General features: G+C 42.2%; 1 protein-coding gene across 2 annotated transcripts; it reads right to left on the reverse strand.

Annotated features, from left to right (window-relative positions):
* Positions 1-2,809: 2,809 nt before the first annotated feature.
* Positions 2,810-20,059, reverse strand: LOC138973675 (zinc finger protein 511-like). 2 transcript variants are annotated; one of them, XR_011458093.1, is made up of 8 exons: positions 19,920-20,059; positions 16,679-16,885; positions 15,641-15,700; positions 9,981-10,122; positions 8,454-8,578; positions 7,028-7,345; positions 5,593-5,866; positions 2,810-5,559 (listed from the first exon to the last, which is right to left on the reverse strand). XR_011458093.1 is itself a non-coding variant. In XM_070346410.1 (7 exons), the coding sequence occupies exons 2-7, from the start codon at positions 16,858-16,860 to the stop codon at positions 5,680-5,682; spliced, it is 1,014 nt and encodes a 337-aa protein (XP_070202511.1). In that variant the 5' UTR covers positions 16,861-16,885; positions 19,920-20,059; the 3' UTR covers positions 2,810-5,679. The 2 variants fall into 2 exon arrangements, 1 of the variants encoding a protein (XP_070202511.1); XM_070346410.1 differs by having other exon boundaries at positions 2,810-5,866.
* Positions 20,060-20,266: the final 207 nt, after the last annotated feature.

The following is a 20,266-nucleotide window of genomic DNA, read 5'->3' on the forward strand; positions in this document are numbered from 1 at the left end:
GACTACAATGCAACAGTGCCCAGACTTTGACTGCTACAGGCTGCTTTCCCATGCAAAGTACAAATATGCAAGTGTCCATAAACCAGGGTTTAATACAAAGTCATGTAGTATGTGAGTGAGTTCTGATGAAAAAGTGATTGTGTTGTAATAATGGTTATAACTGAGTGTTGATGTTACAATGATTACATTATAAAAACAACAACAGAACAATGTGAAGAGCAAACTTCTTCTGTGGGCATGCAAGTGAGTTAATCTTGTGTGTGTGTGTGTGTGTGTGAAACTATATGTGACTGAGTGTTACAAATTTAAATGACAACAGTTTTCTTGATAGCCTTTAAAAACAACAACAAATACATACATTTAACAATCAAACAAATATAGGCACCTCAAAAAAAGTTGTATGTACACCTTCGTGGCTGGTGATGCATTCTTGCTCCCCTGCAAGTTTTCATTCTACAATGTACCTCAGGCTAGCTTCCTCTAGCTCTCTCAAATCTGCCCCTCCCACACAATACAACAGGTACAGTGGCCACTCTGACACCAGTCTCTGAAATAATCAAGAACAGTTAAAACTGCGATGAGCTGTTGTTCTTTTACTCGTGAATGCAATGCATGAACACTTAAACAATATCCCACTTATTCGCGAGTGCGTTGACAAGGCGAGAGTGAAAAAATAGCACAGACTCGAAAGCAGACGATAAGTTCAGCACAGAGAGCGGGCGTGTTTACCTTTGATCGCTGAGACAAACAGTGTCGCAATTTTCATCGTCACTGTTTCACTACTGCTGGAAGTGGCCTCCACCCTCATCTTTCATGCTTGATTCGAGGAGAGAAACCGGTAGTTCGAACATGTACGGTTCAATTTCGTCTGCAGTTACGCTTGTTGTCATGTTGGTAAACAACCATCTCCACACGGTGTGACGTCACGGATAATTTATTCATAAGCCAGTCTCGCGAAGATCACGCGGCACAATGGCGGGTCGTTTTGGAGAAGAAATCCGTCGCTTCGGTCACAAAATTCGTCGGATTACGGCCTTAGAAGATTCCGAAGTAAACCAAACATTGTTGAAGACGGTAAGAAAGTGGTTTTCTAACTAACTGCAAACATCGGGAAGTGTTCGGTCGCGCAGGAACACGATTCGAAGCGTTTTTGACGCTAAAACAGCGTGGTCTGGTCCTATAACTCCCTCGGTACCGGAGTTTTGCTAAGGAATGGAGTAAAACTCCGATCTGGCTGCACAAAAGTGGTCAGCTTAAAATGACCTGCTTTCTCTGCTCAAGACATAGGCTATCCGTACTGTATCTCCTCTCGTACACTTACAAGGTTCTTATGGGGAAAATAAGAGATACCAAGAAAAAATGTATGTGCACTGCACTTTTCTCCACATGTGTATGTTTGTGAGTGTTAATGAGTTAAATTTCAAACTCATCGCCTCAAATTTATTATGCAAACATGCAGTTCCGTTTGTTGTTCTGTTCACACACACACACACACACACACACACACACGGACACACACACACACACACACACACACACACACACACACACACTCTCTCTCTCTCTCATTTACCAAATGCACCTGGATATTCAATTACAATAACACACAAGCAAAAGCTAGCAGCTTTCTCCACATTATAATTTTTATTCATCTGTCTCACAACATGAAACATGAACACAAGAAAGCACCATTAGTATTACCATCAACATTTTCAATGAAGTAATTAAATAAAGCAGCTGTCAACTGTTAGAAAAGTGATGAAAAGCTAATGCAACTACACTTCTTGAGGATCAAACAAGTCGCGTAAGGCGAAAATACAATATTTAGTCAAGTAGCTGTCGAACTCACAGAATGAAACTGAACGCAATACCATTTTTCAGCAAGACCGTATACTCGTAGCATCGTCAGTCCACCGCTCATGGCAAAGGCAGTGAAATGGACAAGAAGAGCGGGGTAGTAGTTGCGCTAAGAAGGATAGCACGCGTTTCTGTACCTCTCTTTGTTTTAACTTTCTGAGCGTGTTTTTAATCCAAACATATCATATCTATATGTTTATGGAATCAGGAACCGACAAGGAATAAGATGAAAGTGTTTTTAAATTGATTTGGACAATTTAATTTTGATATTAATTTTTATATATTTAATTTTCAGAGCTTGTTTTTAATCCGAATATAACATATTTATATGTTTTTGGAATCAGCAAATGATGGAGAATAAGATAAACGTACATTTGGATCGTTTTATAAATTTTAATTTTTTTTTTACAATTTTCAGATTTTTAATGACCAAAGTCATTAATTAATTTTTAAGCCACCAAGCTGAAATGCAATACCGAACCCCGGGCTTCGTCGAAGATTACTTGACCAAAATTTCAACCAATTTGGTTGAAAAATGAGGGCGTGACAGTGCCGCCTCAACTTTCACGAAAAGCCGGATATGACGTCATCAAAGACATTTATCAAAAAAATGAAAAAAACGTTCGGGGATTTCATACCCAGGAACTCTCATGTCAAATTTCATAAAGATCGGTCCAGTAGTTTAGTCTGAATCGCTCTACACACACACACAGACACACACACACACACGCACATACACCACGACCCTCGTTTCGATTCCCCCTCGATGTTAAAATTAATATTTAGTCAAAACTTGACTAAATATAAAAACAAACAACATAGAAACAATCATGACAACATGGATTTGCAGAAACTACATTCAACATGTATCAATTTAAACAAAATCATGGAAACCAACAAAGATTTATACCCAAACACTCTCTTGAAACACATCCTCACTTAGACAAGAGCCTCTGCAATGTCTTTTATGTAAACATTCTGGTGATATGCAGTTGTCTCCCTTGAATCAAGTCTACCACATGTTGGAGCCAATAGTATACTCACTGTACACAGGAAATGCATTTCCTGTAGCATTTGGCCGATCTCGCTCAAAGTCACGTGATGCTCAGCCACATCAGACAAATTTGACATCTTTCTATCCTTTTCTTCACTTTTCAAAGAGATTCGATTTACTTATGCAATTTGTAGTGACGAAATTAGAAAATCCATGAAGTCCTCCTGTGGAACCGTATTTTGAATGTCTAGACGGGAAGCGACACCGCTAAGGCGAGTCCCGCGCGAGTGATATCATACACCCGAGTCATTCCCTGTATACAGGAAAAACGCCTATTGTGCTCCTGCAGGGAATGCACCCTCTTTTGGTCGCCTTTGACCCCTTCTGCATTCGTAACAGTTAGTTCCCTTCGCCGTATCACCTGCTAGGCTGCTACAGACTAACACACAAAACTTCTCTCATTCTCTCACTCAACACAGACTCTCCCATTTTCAGTGCGTGTCTGTGTGTGGAAAGCAATTATTGGGTATTTTATACTCTCTCTCTCTCTGTCTCTGTCTCTCATAATGCAGCCTAAAAAGTCACCCACAACTGTCACTTTAGACAGTATTTCATAAGAGTTTCTGTGACATCCTACATATTATCCTGAACAGCTGGCAAGCTACACACAAGCTTTCACCAAGAAATTAGCCAGCAAGCTGTCTTTTCCTTCTCGAGATCTCACTAGCTACAAATATTCATCAACATCCAAACACTTTTCATTCACACCCAAACATTTTTTTCCTTCTCTGCAGAAACTCTCTCATTCTCTCTCGAAACACACCATTAAAATCTCAAAAACGGTTATGTTGAACTTCAGCTTTGTAAACTCAGGGACGTTTTTCTACCGCAATCTCAGCCTCTAAACTTGCAGAACCTGCTCTTTTAAGCATAAAGTGGAATTTTAGATGCCATTCAAGTCAAGGAATAAGCTGGACAGATACATGGGGTTTAGAAGGAAAAAACCTGCACAGACATTTTGAAAACGAAAGTGACAAGTAAAGGGAGACAATTATGGCAGCCATAACAGGGTCCCCACTGGTTTTTAGAAACACAATTCCATGACTTTTCCATGAGCCTCAATAACATTTTCCATGACTAGATCCACAGGTCGCCATTTCCGAACACGCAAACTTGTTACGTCTTGTCACTGCCAGTTTTGACACTGGCTTGCTTTGCACTGAGTTTGAGCACAGGCGGAAGGTATCGTTCACGGGACCACTACTTTCATAAAAAGACTACAAGGTTTGCTTGGTTAATTTTTTTTCTTTCTTATTTTTGTTAAATTCCATGACTTTCCATGACTTGAATTGAAGTTCCATGACTTTCCAGGCCTGGAAAATTAAAAATCAAATTCCATGACTTTCCAGGTTTTCCATGACCTGTACGAACCCTGCCATAAGTATGCAGACCTGTTTACCCTAAACCCGAGGCAAGAGTACTTTCCCAAAAGGTTGAGTGTATTTTTCATAAAGTTGGTGTACTTTGCAAGCAAAGCCATATGAGCTAGGGAAAATGTACGCGTGGGTGCAAACGTGTTTGTGTAAGAATAGCATGTCTTGTGAACACCTTCAGAATTTAACTCCTTCCAATACAACAGGAATAAAACAATTTTATTTACCTGTCAGTTTATAGCATTATCATAATAACCAGTGTCTTCCCAAACAGATTGATAATGAAAAGATGAAGTTCGTGAAATAACATCTGCGGTTGACAGTGGCAAGTTCATTTTTACAATTATCTCAGAAAACATTGCTTCAGCGCGGACTACAGCCTTTTCTTCTGGCAGGATTTGCTTTGCGGGAATGAACTTCATAATTCCTTGGCAGCAACCTTGTCCAGGTAAGTTTTGGAACTGCAGTGTCGTTTGATGTCATATTTCCCAGCATGGGAAACGGAGAAATCTGATTTACAATACTTGCAGTGTGCATGACTTTTTCTCATAGTAGACTCCACAATTCCTGGCTCTTTCTTATATTTCTCCCAGAAAATCTACTGCTTCTGCTGTTTAGACTTGGTACAGTCATCCAAAACTGGCACATTTTTCCGCTTCATTTGCCACGATTGTCCAGACGATCGCACGTGCCAACAACTGAACAAGGTTTCCACAGCTGAAGACTCGCTGTCATGGTTATCTCCCTTCGACCGAAACCGGTATCAGTTGTACCATTCCGTAATCAGCACACCAACAACGGAAAACGTATTCTAGACTTTTTCTTAGGCGTATTTTGTGCGTGTGTCGCGTATTTGCGTACCGATAATAATTTGGCGTACAAAATACGCCCAAATCGTACTGGTAAACAGGTCTGAGTATGCGTTTTCCTCCATCAAATACGCAAATGACAAAATTATACTCAATTTTGGAGATCATTCCTTCAGTTCTTAATCTTCTTCTTCTGCATTTGATATTCATGGCCGTCATATCCTCAGGTCGGTGGCTGATAATTAACTTCATTACAATTATTCTTTGCTTTGATAACAGCGACTTGTATCAAATATAACCTAATAACGCCTCTGGATTTTGAGCTGTGAATTCACAACGCCAACATTCAACATTACCTCCACAACATTTTTAGCATATAAACACTTCATGTCCCTAATGGGCTCTTGTTCCTGTGAGGACCTAAATTTAAAGTAACCAACCAACCAACCTCCACAACATACTCAAACTCTTTCAACATTACCTCCACAACATACTCAACCTCTTTCAACATTACATCAACAACATACTCAAACTCTTTTTCTCTTCTCAAGAAACCCAGCACAACAAACCACCGTCAACTCTCACTTCACACAGCGTCACTCAAAGCCTCAGCCATGTCCGTCATGTTCATATTCTCAATGTTTGTGGTGGTCTCCCCTGCCCCGTCCGCGACCCGCTGGTGCCAGTGAGCTCCCCTTTTCTTGCCTCTCTTGCCCGGCGGTCGCTGAAATCCTCTGCTAACGCCATGGCCGAAGGAGAAGTTCTGCGGAACCCTGGAGGAAAAATGGAAAATTGTCTTTTATAAGCTGGAAAATCTGTTATCTTTGTTCATGGGCTGAAACTCCCACGTTCACTCATGTTTGGGTATTCACGTGAACACTTGTGATAACAGCTCAGGCTTTTTATAGGGGCACGCATGGGAGATTCGGTACGATGGTTGGAAGACAGGGGGAAGTATACAGGGAAGTCAAAGTTGGATCGTATCTGCATTCTGTCCCCTCTTTCATTTCAGCCAGTTAGTGTTATTGTTAGTCTTCAGCTAATGTATCGATTGAACATTGGAATTTTCTTCTTTGAGCCATGTGACGTCAGAGTCGGACAAAACCTCATATTTAGGTGGCTAGCCGAGACTACAAAAGAGTGCATGATTGTGGGCGTTCAATCTTTGAACATATAGAGAATACTACATGACTTGCTGTGTCGTACCAGATTTACACGAGTTGTTTTTTAAATATTGAACTGCAAGCGAAAGCGAGCTGTTCACTATTTGAAAAAGCAATGAGTGTAAATGTGGTACGACACAGCAAGCCATGTAGTATTCTGTTTATCCTACATAGTGTACTTATGTGTATTTTACTGACAATGTCCTGCATTCGAGGCAGCTAAATTGAAGACGCTTGTTTTGGAACCTCGATCTCTTCTAAAGCTTCGTGCAATCTATAACGCCAAAGCAAAGAAACGTCACTCTGAAAGTGTGGTGTGACGTGTTAGTTCTAAAGATTCATCGAGGGTAATTAGCGAGCGCAATTTGTGTTTCTATAATGACGTTTGTCTCGGTGACTTTGGCATCATAAGCAGTGGAAAAACAGGTCCCTGCCAGACTTGCTTGACATGACCTCATTTACATGATATACACACGTGTGATTTGAACGATTATTATCTCACGGGTGTCTCTCTCACGTATGTAGGATAAAAAAGGAATTCTAACTAAAACTGATCGATAAATAAATACTATTTGTATTTTTGACCAACATATGACATTTTACACAGCTCTCGATAGTCATTGTTCACTTCGACCGATTGATCGGTTTTGGAGGAACACTGACTGTCTTGATCTCTGTGACATTTTTGGTCAAAAATATAAATAACGTATAATTCCTCAACACTGAACCACAGCCAATATTTTGCACAGCAATGAACATGTGTGAACCTACTTGTGAACAAAGACTCTGCGAGGGGCGCTCGCTTTCTCTGCTTCGCACACTTCCATCCCTGGTGTCGCTTCTTCCCCGCTTCCCTCAAGCTGCTGTACTACATCCGCAGAGCCTGTGTTCTCTCTCTCACTGCTGGACCCAGGTCGAGAAGTGTCCGATGCAGAGTGGTTGGAGATTTCCGATGAGGTGTGGGTTGACGAGATGTGTGTGTCGCTCTTAGCATGGGTTGCTTCCCTTGTGTCTGTCGTGTTCCTTTCTGTTGGCTTGTCGATTTCCATCTTGTCAGTGTTGGCTTTGGACTTCGACTTCTGATTTTTGCTGCAACATTCATGGGAATAATATGGTAAGAACAACACCAACGATGCTGCAAGAAATTCTCAGCCTACGATTTTGACCGACGCTTGCTGCAGTTAAATACAACAAAATCAAAAATCTTAAGGGCAGACCCATACAGGCAATAACGTGTATGTGACCAAAATTCACTAATTTTGCCTACCCAGTCTGCCCTTAAAAAACAATATTGTCAACGTTATTAACTAGTTAACTGTCTTCATGGCAACAGTGTCAGAATATAAACGCTTAACAGTAAAAGTTCAAAGATAATTTCTTGCATGTTTAGTTTTGAGCTTGCCTTTACCAAAATCCACCGCCCGGTCGCCAGGGGAAAGTAAAAAATCCGCCTGGCTAGTAGAAACCGCCTGGCAGCTCGCCCGGCTGGTTAGTAAAAATTCTGGTCAAATGCAAAGCAACTTTGGACAATCATTCCTAATACAGGGTAACACTGTTTCATTGTTTGTTTGTCTGGTATTTACCGGAATCAAAAGACAAGAAAGGTAGGTTGTTGGAACGTTTGTTTGTTTGTTTGTTTGTTTGCTTAACGCCCAGCCGACCACGAAGGGCCATATCAGGGCGGTGCTGCTTTGACATATAACGTGCGCCACACACAAGACAGAAGTCGCAGCACAGGCTTCATGTCTCACCCAGTCACATTATTCTGACACCCGACCAACCAGCCCTAGCACTAACCCCATAATGCCAGACGCCAGGCGGAGCAGCCACTAGATTGCCAATTTTAAAGTCTTAGGTATGACCCGGCCGGGGTTCGAACCCACGACCTCCCGATCACGGGGCGGACGCCTTACCACTAGGCCAACCGTGCCGGTGTGTTGGAACGTTTGTTTTTGACAAAACAATACATTTACAGATATTTCGACCCAACGGTCTTTCAAAAAACAACCTACCTTTCTGGGGTTTTTTATTCTGAATTTTGGAACGTTGGCAGTCTCTTTGTTTTTGGATTTGGTATTTACCGGGCTTGTGGAATTTCTGGCTGGCTAGTGACTTTCTTGGAGTTACTTGCCCGGCTGGCGAGTTAAATTGTGAGATTTGGCCATCCCTGCAGATAAAAGTCACTGATGGAACGTACCCGCTTGTTGGCTGAAGACGATGAAAGCGGAAGTTGGCAGGGTAGTGGTGAGCCTTGATGAGGTGATGTCTTCGTTCATCAGGCGTGGAGAACTTTTCATGACAGCTCTCCACAAGGCACTGGTACTGAAAACACAACACATTCATATTTGATAGTTCCATTGTGGAGAAAAACATTCAGGGACTAAATAAAAAAAAATTAAATAAGCAAATATCACACTCACGAACTAAATGAATTAAAAAAAGATAAGCAAATATCACACCATCTTCCCTTTTAAATAAACCTGTTGGCTCCAAACAAGAGATAGCTGCACTGTTGAAAAGATCGGACCGTTTTTGATTAACTACTGGGTGGTTCTTACTCATCAAAGGTTAAAGTCAGCATTTTTATTTGTTCTGGTTTCCCACAAAGAAAGATCCCATTCCCAATTTAAAAAAAAAATCAGAACATGTCCAACCTTTTCAGACTGTAATGATTCTCTCTCTCTCCCTCTCTCACACACACATTCTTTTTTTCTTTATTTGGTGTTTAACGTCGTTTTCAACCACGAAGGTTATATCGCGACAGGGAAAGGGGGGAGATGGGATAGAGCCACTTGTCAATTGTTTCTTGTTCACAAAAGCACTAATCAAAAATTTGCTCCAGGGGCTTGCAATGTAGTACAATGTATTACTTTACTGGGAGAATGCAAGTTTCCAGTACAAAGGACTTAACATTTCTTACATACTGCTTGACTAAAATCTTTCCAAAAATTGACTATATTCTATACAAGAAACATTTAACAAGGGTAAAAAGAGAAACAGAATCCGTTAGTCGCCTCTTACGACATGCTGGGGAGCATCGGGTAAATTCTTCCCCCTAACCCGCGGGGGATCACACACACAAACACACAATATTAACACACATAGTTTCATCTACACACACAAAAAGCCCCAAACACCTTTCCACTCTTCTTCTTCTTCTGCGTTCATGGGCTCAAACTCCCATGGACACTCGTGGTTTTTTTTGCAAAAGTGGGTTTTCATGTGTATGACCGTTATTACCCCGCCATTTAGGCAGACAAACGCAGCTTTCGGGGATGCATGCTTGGTATATTCGTGTTTCTATAACCCACCAAACTCTGATCTTTTCAGTGCGTACTTGGTCTTGTGCTTGCGTGTACACACCAAGGGAGATAAAGCACTAGCAGGTCTGCTCATAAGTTGACCTGGGAGATCAAAAAAAAGCTCCACCCGTAACCCACCAAGCGGCCGCGGCCGGGATTTGAACTCACGACCATTCGAACGCAGAAGAAGAAGAAGAAGAACTCACGACCTTCCGATTAGAATGTCGATGTCTTATCCACTAAGCCCATCGTTTTTAGTTATAATTCCTGTTACTTACTTATGACTGAATGCACTCTTTTGTAATCTCGGCGAGTCACCTGAATATGAGTTTTAGTTAGCCTTTGATGTCATTGAACATGGTTCAAAGAAGGGAAATGCAATGTTAAAAATTAAAAGCTTTGCACACTACTGCATCACTCACCATGCTTTGCCTGGCCGTCAGAATAGAGAAGAGAGGATCGTGGTTTTCCTGGATGTGGATTTCCAGCAGGTAGGATGAGGGGAAGTTTCGGTGACAGGTGATGCACGTGTGGCGATGAACGCTGTTGTAGTGGTTCTCGTAGCTGAAAGCAAATGCTGAATAATCTGCAGTCTGCTACAACTACTCAGACTACAGTGGAACCCCCTTTCAAAGGTAAAGGTAAAGGTATTCCCATAACCATCTGGTCGTAGGGGAGAGAGATGTTAGAGATCTCCACTTTTCTGGGGGCCAGCTTTTTATGAGGGCGGTGCCCATCTCCTCTCCCTCGCTGCCTTTGCCTTCCCCGGCCCTGAATAGGGTCAGGTACCCATTTCCAGCTGGGTGGACTGGAGAGCGCTCGCAAAAATCGGGTATTTGTATTTGTCCCCGAGTGGGGGACGAACCACGACCTCCAGCGTGAGAGGCAAGCGCTCTAACCACTGCGCCACTCCGCTCTCATATCCACCCCCTTTAACGACCTTTAAAAATCTGAGAAAATCAGGCCTTAACTCATTGTCTCCCAGGTACGGATAGATCCGTACCCATTCATATGGCTCTATCTGACCAGGTATGGATATATGTGTACACACAGTCACTACATTGCATCTGCTCTCATTTGGCACATATCCGCATTCTGCTCAGACTGTTAGCTCCAGTCGCTTCCTGCAACGTCGATCTAACGCCTGCATTCCAGCGTGTTGATACACAGTTTCTACACAGTTATGGTACATTTTTCAAAACATTTACAATTCTGAGTGAAATTGCTGCAGCACAGCTGGTCTTGGCTAAACAAAACTTGGTCAACAAAGGTGGGGCACTGAGTGTTAAAAGGAGGGAGTCTTAAAATGTAGGTAAATTTACAAAGGTTATGGACAGAACACCTGAAAAAGCAAGATCTCAAAAGGGAGGAAGTCTTGGATTGGGGGGGGGGGGGGGGGGGGGGTCTTAATTAGGGGGTTCCACTGTTATCACGTTCGGCCAAGACAAAAGATTCAATGATTGTGATTCCCTGACCAACCTGATTTTTTCCTCCCAACCTTAGAACCTTTTGTTACTGGCCAAAAAAATGTCTTTTGATTAAAAAGGGAAGAAAAACACACACATGATTTTGCAGACTTTAATTTATAAAGGAAAGCAGTTCTTCTTTAACAATAACATCCCCCTAACATCTAGGGGACACAGCTCGCACGACTTATAGACTCTTAATTGTTTTGGCCCTTTCATCGAAAACAAACTTTTTGGATCAGACTTTATTAAAGGCACAGTGCAGCTCACAGCCTTCGTTTTGCGTTTTTGTTGCAGCTGAGTGCATTTACAGTTCAAAAATCCTCCTATGGTAGTAAAACAAACCCAAAACTACCCAACGACGACATCTGTGAAGCTCGACAGTTTCTTGTTCACGCGAGTGCATAAATTAACCTAGTTAATACGTGGTGTTTGGTCGGAGTTCGATTCAACTGAGTGATTCCGGCCTCCATTTTGTTTTACACAAATTCATGATGACGTCTGACATAGTTTGCTAGTGACGTGTCTTTTTGTGCATGATGTGGTGATCTACCTGATCTAAATTTAGATCCAAAAATAGTACAAAATTAATTCGTAAAAAAATCGCAGCTCTTGACTCTTTGGGTGCAAGTCAATGAAACTTGGTAGTTCTTCCAATGGACAGCTGCCTGAGGTATGACTAAAAGCCCCAGGGGCTTCGTGCACCTGGATTTGACAAGTTCAGTACCTTTAAATGTTTGACTACAGTTCAAAACAATGCTCACACACAGAGAATATTTGGCACTATACAAAGTTCTACACAGTGAGGTTTTTACCCTGAGAGATGGAAACATTAGTAAAAGATACCTTCTAGGTCCATTATGTTAGACCCCCTGCCCATACCCTCCTCCCCCCCCCCCCCCTACCCCAAATCAGTTTACCATATCAAACAACCATGGGTGGGACTGAAAAACGTCATGAATCCTGAAGAATTTTAACTTAAAGAGGGCCCCCCAGACGCTGAAGGATTTGTATAATAAACAACCAAAAAAACGTCACGATAGACATTACGAATCCGGATTTCCGGAAGAATCCCACCCATGAACAACTCTCTCTTTCTCTCATTTTTGTCACAAGCATTTATGCTTGGGGGGGGGGGTGGGGGGGAGGGGGGGGTGGGGGGGAGGGGGGGGTGGGGGGGAGGGGGGGGGGTGGGGGGGAGGGGGGGGGTGGGGGGGGAGGGTGGGGGGACGGGAAGCAGATACACGCACTTGCTTATGTCAAAACAAGAAGGGCAAAGCCCATACGACTCACATGCTTGACCTTGACCTTTAAATGACCTTGACCTTCAGGGTCAAGGTCAAATAACTAAACCTAGCAATGACATCATACACTAAGAACTGCTTTACACATTTTTCCTACCAAAATACATGTGACCTTGACCCAAGGTCAAGGTCATCCAGGTCATGCAACACAAAGCTGTTAATTCAAGACATAGGAAGTACAATGGTGCTTATTGGCTCTTTCTACCATGAGATATGGTCACTTTTAGTGGTTCACTACCTTATTTTGGTCACATTTCATAAGGGTCAAAGTGACCTTGACCATATGTGACCAAATGTGTCTCTTGATGAAAGCATAACATGTGCCCCACATAATTTTTAAGTTTGAAACAGTTATCTTCCATAGTTCAGGGTCAAGGTCACTTCAAAATATGTATACAATCCAACTTTGAAGAGCTCTTGTGACCTTGACCTTGAAGCAAGGTAAACCAAACTGGTATCAAAAGATGGGGTTTACTTTGCCCTATATCTATATATATATATACGACTTGTGTCTGTGTGTCTGTGTGTCTGTGTATCTGTGTATCTGTGTATTTGTGTATTTGTGTATTCGCCATGCACGGCCAAAGTTCTCGGGCATATTCAGGTAGACCCGGGACACGACACAACCTGGTCGATATTTCAACACGTGCTCTCAGCGCGCAGCGCTGAACCGATTTTGGTTCAACCTCAGCTATTTTGGTTCCACCTCAGCTACCCGGGCCCCCATACCGACACACCAAAGCCAAAGTTCTCGGTGGATCTTTTTCAAATTTGGACACCGTATTCAGCTACACCCCGGACACAATATCATCGATGAGATATTTCAACACGTGCTCTCAGCGCGCAGCGCTGAAATGATTTTGGTTTTTGTGTTCATTTCACCATTATAAGTAACTCTTCCTTATCTTCTCATCTTCTCCAGGTTTTCAGCGTTTACCTCCCTTCCTTCGTATGGTGCACTATATAGTGTGAGTGGAGCGTCTTCGGATATTCCCGGCGTTCTGTTACTGTTACATGGGTGGGAGCCCAAAATTGTTCCAAGACTGAACTTTTTTTAAGGCCGGGGTCCAGGGGCCGCCAAGGCCCCGGCGGGGTCCAGGGGCAGCGCCCTGGTGGGGGGTCCAGGGGGGCGAAGGCCCCCGGCCGAAAACGAATTTTATGAATTTAAAAGGGTTTCTCTGGCCTCTCCTGAGTTTAATTCTGATAAATAAGAACCTTGTTGGAGATACAAAAAGTAACAAAAACTAAAAATTTTAGGGACCTGGCAAGCATTAGAAACAACAAAAAGTGCACTATCAGTCCATTTGGCATAACACAGTATGAGATGACTATCAATGAGGGCGCAAAAAAAAAAAAAAAAAAAAAAAAAAAAAAAAAAAAAAAAAAAAAAATTTTCAAAATTTCTCTGAGACGGAAATCCGTCTGAGACGGAGGAACTCCCACCCATGCTGTTACTATTTTTAGAAGGTCAACGCAGTGTCCAGAACGTAAATTGGACCCGTAAATTATCCTCACTGTCAAAGTGCAAAGGTCGAATCAATTTATAGCCACGCGAAAAATACACTGTCATCTATCTCTCTATAGATACGGCTTCTCTGTGTTTTTGGGTGTGTGTGTGTGTGTGTGTGTCTATGTGAGCAACACCTGTGCATTGTTCAGTTCTGTTTGTGATGTGGTCTGGCGGCTTTTGTGTAATTTTATGTACTGGCCTTCCTTTGAGAAGCTCTAACTTGCTCAGTCCTGTTTGAGTGGAGTTCGCCTCCAAAGGTGATTAACACGGTTACATTCGTCGACAAGGATGGGACTCGATATGGTCAGGAATGGCATTATGGCCACTGAATCATTTTCGTGCTGTTCCCATTCCACGAATCTGGGAGGGACCTAAGCTTGGCGAAGCCGGCGTACGGCTCTAAGTACTTCTTCCCGGCGAAGCCGGCTACCCGGCGAAGCGGGTATTCATTCTAGTATATCATATATAGGTGAGGTATTCAATCTCAAAAACTTCAGAGAAAATGTGAAAAATATGAAAAATAGCTGTTTTTTAGACAACATTTATGGCCCCTGCGACCTTGACCTTGAAGCAAGGTCAAGATGCTATGTATGTTTTTTGGGGCCTTGTCATCATACACCATCTTGCCAAATTTGGTACTGATAGACTGAATAGTGTCCAAGAAATATCCAACGTTAAAGTTTTCCGGACGGACGGACGGACGACTCGGGTGAGTACATAGACTCACTTTTGCTTCGCATGTGAGTCAAAAATCATCTGCAGCCTGAACTGTTTCTACTCTCTTTCTCTCATTCACACTGCAAATCCTACACGTCCTCCAAATAGAATTTAGAAACCTCACCTCAGCTCACAACAACAAGAAGCATGCATTTGCTTGTGTCAAATTAACCATCTGCAGTTTGAACTGTTTCTACTCTCTTTCTCTCATTCACACTGCAAATCCTACACGTTCTCCAAATAGAATTTAGAAACCTCACCTCACAACAACATGAAGCATGCATTTGCTTGTGTCAAATTAAACATCTGCAGTTTGAACTGTTTCTACTCTCTTTCTCTCATTCACACTGCAAATCCTACACGTCCTCCAAATAGAATTTAGAAATCTCACCTCACAACAACAAGAAGCATGCATTTGCTTGTGTCAAATTAACCATCTGCAGTTTGAATTGTATATGTCGTGCCGAATTCACGGATTTGCCGAATTCGCGGAATCGGCAACATTTTTGCCCATTTCGCGTAATCGGCAAAACGCTGCCCATTACGTGAAATCGACAGCGTTTTGCCGAAAATGCGGAAAGGCCTCTAAAATGTGCCCATTTCACAAAAGCGACAGTCAGTCTGTTACTTTTTGTGTCACCAGAACATTGCATTAACATTGTTTTACCTCCCTACTATGTTTTGTATGGTCTATGTCAGTCTGTGTCGAGCATGACTCTGGAAATGCACGAAAACTACATTTTTTGCAATAACTTGCCATAACTGATCGATTATTGCAATATCTATCCATTCGAGTATCTAGTTGTCTAAGTGTGATAATATCTCAGGCATTTGAGAACTTTAAAACCAAAAAGTGGCTGATGATTTCTCAAAATGGGCAAATTTTAGAAGCCTTTACGCGTTTTCGGCAAAACGCTGCCGATTTCGCGTAATGGGCAGCGTTTTGCCGATTACGCGAAATGGGCAAAAATGTTGCCGATTCCGCGAAGCCGGCAATTACGTGAATTCGGCACGACATATCTACTCTCTTTCTCTCATTCCCACTGCAAATCCAGTTATAAACGTCCTCTAAATAGAAACCTCACCTCAGCAGTGACGTAAACGTTTGCTTGCATCCAACGACACCGCATGGTATGGTCTGCTTTCTGTGGACAAAATATCAGCTTCATGAACTGATGAAGATCAGTACATACTTTGTAGTGTGTTACCACATACATGTCCCTTCTTCTTCTTCAGCGTTCCAGAATTGTCTGGTTACGTGTGAGCTCGTTTGCCCATTTGGGTTCCCCACACTATACTCTGAGAGCATAGTCAGCTCACTCCACTTTCATTGAGTAGGCATGCTGGGTATTTTCGTGTTTCCATAACCCACCAAACTCCGACATGGATTACAGGATCTTTTTCGTGCGCACTTGGTCTTGTGCTTGCGTGTACACACAAAGGGGGTTAAGTCACTAGCAGGTCTGCACATAAGTTGAACTGGGAGATCCGAAAAATCTCCACTCTTAACCCACCAGGTGGCAGCGACCGGGCTTCGAACTCACGACCTCCTGATTAGGAGGCCGACGTCTTACCACCACGCCACTGCGCCTGTCGATACATGTCCCTGATAGGTAAGCTTCCTGAGAGGATGTTAAGCCCCCCCACCCCCCCCATCTAGTATTGAAGTGTTCAGGCATCCCTTCTTTAGACATGCAATCCATAATCCACACATAAATAATAAGTAACAAGTTATAACTGACATGTCTTTTTATGTTCCTTCTACAGTATAATCTACAAACATTTAAGTCCTTTGCTTTTCCCTTTATCATATACATGTATGTTAACAATTTCTTACAGTTTTACAAAAATACACATGTATACCATTAACCAAACTGCTTATTCAAGTTATTGCAAGGCATTTTCCACTTAAATTGGGACCACTCTACCCTTCCTTTACCACCATAATTGTTCCCTTTCTTTCTTTTCATTTGTTGTTAAATTGTTGTTGATATACTGCATGCCCGTGCTTATTTCAGCCGCAGTAGCAAATGAAATCAAGCAAATAATATTACTGTAAATATTATGGATGTTGCAGTTAGAACCAAATATGCAAGACATTGACAATGATTGACATGACTTACAAAATATGCACATCACCGCCATCATTATCATTTTCCAGTGGAACCAGTTTTCTGGCGGTATGAAGTGCTGAATCTCCGTCCAAGAAGAGGTCGCAGCCTGGCAACATGTTTCGTTTCACCGGACGCCATTGCCACGGGAGGGAGATTTTCACTGTACCGCTGGAACTGTCGCCTTCGTCCATGGTTATACTGCCGTGGGATTAAACTCTGCACATGCAGAAAATGTCACATGAAACCGAGATCCATGAATACTTTGTTTGTTTGTTTATTTGTTGCTTAACGTCCAGCCGACTACGCAGAGCCATATCAGGACGAGGAAGGGGGGGATGAAGGGGGCCACTTGTCAAGCGATTCCTGTTTACAAATGCACTAACCCATTACTTGTGTCCCAGCAGGCTTTAGTAAAACTAAATTAATACCTACTGGAAGATTACCAGTTTCCAGTATGTTAAAATAGGCTTAACCTATCTACTGCTGGACTTACATCAGAACACTAACAGATTAAACTATACATGAATCGCGAGACAAGCGGCAAGAGAAGAGATTTTTGGAAAAAATACAGGTGAATGAGCAAGAAGGCAGAAAAAAGAAAAGAATTCATGAAGAAAAAGAGAGCATGACAGGAAAGAGGAACCAAAAATCTACCTAACAGCAAACTAGAAAGCTCCTGCGGTTCCAAAAACAGGAGGGGCCTTTAATTTCATAACCGCAGTGCCCCACTGCGGGGATCCATGAATACTCTGGCAAGCTTTTTACAATAACCCATGGAGCTTTAGGAGTGATGTTACTTGTCACACTGACACAGTAACTTTAACAGTAGCACCCAGGCATGCTACAGGCCAAAAATGGTTTTACCTGAAAGAAGCGCGCAGTGGCGAAACCACAAGCCTGAGCCTGCGAAGCAGGTGATGCCAACTAGGGGGGTCCGGGGGCATGTCCCCCAGAAATTTTTTTTAAAAACGCGTTTAAAATCTGTGCAATCTGGTGCATCATTTTCAGGGCTGTAATAGTGTTGTGATCTTGTTAAAAATCCCATTTTAGCCTCCCCCCACCATGTACCACCATTCAACACACCTCCAAACTGGTGAAAACAACACTACTGTAGACTAGTATGTATTCACCAGTGCACTGTACTACAGTAGTGGTGTTTTCACCAGTTTGGAGGTACGTGTACACATGAAAAGGGTTTACAAGTCACAAACGCATTGAAAAAGGTTACTGCAAAAAAAACAAATGCAAGGAAGAGTAGTCACTCACAAGTCAAAGAAGGCACAGTTTATTCAAAAGTTTATTCTAGTCTTTCGGATGAGACGATAAACCGAGGTCCCTTTGTGTACACTACATTGGGGTATGCACATTAAAGATGTCACGATTGACAAAAGGGTCTTTCCTGGCAAAATTGTATAGGCGTAGATAAAAATGTCCACCAAAATACCCGTGTGACCTGGAATAATAGGCCGTGAAAGGTGGATTCAGCGCCTAAAGGCAGTCGATCTACTGGCCGATGTGAATGCGTGATATATTGTGTAAAAAATTCCATTTCACACTGCATTAATAAGTAACATGCGCCTTGAGTCTCCTTATGTGGTGAGATACGTGCGCGATATAAATCCTCGTAAAATAAATAAAATAAAACAGTGCATACAAAACTAGTTTGACTGCCAACCCTAAGATGAGCAATTTCTTCAAACACTTGACAAACCAGAAGTGTGACTGTCAGCCTTCTTTTTTCCGGCGGGAAGGTGTTTTCAAGCCAAGCCCAACTCCATTTGTTCTTCACGCCGGAATCAAATGGTCCCGGCGAATTTCTCTGTACAATATCTGGGCGAAACATTTCGCCAAAAACGACGGCCTACATCCGCAGAACTAGATTGGGAACGTTCTAGATTCAGAACGGCAAGACCAATGACGGGCAACGCGCGTGTGCTGGCTTCATTGAGACCACCGCCCGGTCGCGTTGCGCGATATTAACACGGATCGTTTTTGCGGAAATTTTTCAACTTCCCCGGAATAAATTTGACTTTCCCGGATTTTGAAAACGGCTTTCCCGGATTTCAGGCAATTCCCGGAAAAGTAGCATGCCTGAGCACTTTAAATTAATACAGATCTTTTTGCGCACAGATGATGTTAGTATTGTTAAAACCATAACTCTACACAAACAGCATAATGCACACCCTTGTAAATAAACCACTGTACCAATCATTTGTGTAGAATTTATTCAAATTACACAACAACAAAAAAGTTATATATATAATTTCCTGTTTAAGGTGATGGAGGGGCTGGTGCCGGCCATACCATCACATACTTACCTCAAACCTACGAGAAACAAACACAAAGTGACAGCAAGGCGTTGCACAGATTTTGTTGAAAACAGTGTTACAAACAATAGGCACTGCTTTCAAACTATACCTGGAAAAACAGACATTCACAGGAACTCTTATTTTCCCAGGACGATCGTAGACTGGAACCATCTACAGGACAATCAAGTTTTGGCAGGATCTGTGGAGATCTTTAAATCTCATCTCCACCCAGTCTAGGACTTATTTATATGCGCTCCTCCCTTCCGTTGATCAAATGCCAGAAGTTGTTTTTCAACGTATTGTCACAGATACAGATACATTTATAACTATAACTTTGTATAAGGCTTAGACTGCTGCAAACAAACATGCACTGATGCAGCTATCGGGAGGACGCCAGCCAGGCGTCAGCCAATATTAACTTCAGACTGAATGTTTCTCCGCTAATTTCAAGCTGTACAGTTATCTTGAGGGAGAAAAGTATGTCACGATCTTGCAACTGAAGCAGATTTGTGATGTAATTCGATCGATTGTACTCCACATTCGAAAACGCACCAAGCGGTTACAAAAGGCATAAGAAAAAAATATTTTGCGTTGAAGCTAATTTCAAAGTCAAAATACCATTTCTCATCACAAATTAGAATCCAAGGGGGGAATACATGGTCCAAAGTTGGATTAGCAGCACTTTGAAGGGGAAGGGAATAGTCAGTATTAAGTTTGTGTGAGATAAACAAAGCCAGCTGACGTCCTCCCTGTACAGGCTGTAGCTGCATGTCAACAAACTCAACCTCAGCTTTTTCTTTAGCGAGCTTTGATCTTGTGAACTTTTTTGTAGCATTACTCTGTCAAACAAGAGAAAAAGGAAATGGTTTCATTCACTGCATACACATTTTAGCACAGAAAAGTTTGTAAGTTACGATTACAAAATTTCATTGTACACTCACGTCTATTTTTCAGCCAGAGGGAAAGACAACTTATCCATCAGGTCGTCGATTCTATCCTGTAACGTTTCCACGATGTCGGCTGAGATAAAGAGATGCGTCTCGTCTAAATCTTGAATGACAAACTTTCTTCCAAACTCGTTCGTTTCGTCAAGATGCAGCAGCAACTGTTTCATGGCAGGATCACACTCCACAAGCACCCCTTTCAGAACGTTCACCATCTTGAACCGTGAAAAACGGAGAGTGACTGCCCCTGGCGGAAATTACGGGAACATTTTTATTTATCAAATACGCACAAAAAGAACAATACCATAAACTGCACGCAAAACAAGAAATCCACAGATAAAAGT

This window comes from Littorina saxatilis, linkage group LG8, assembly GCF_037325665.1.
Source record: "Littorina saxatilis isolate snail1 linkage group LG8, US_GU_Lsax_2.0, whole genome shotgun sequence".
NCBI classification, from domain to species: Eukaryota; Metazoa; Mollusca; class Gastropoda; order Littorinimorpha; family Littorinidae; genus Littorina; species Littorina saxatilis.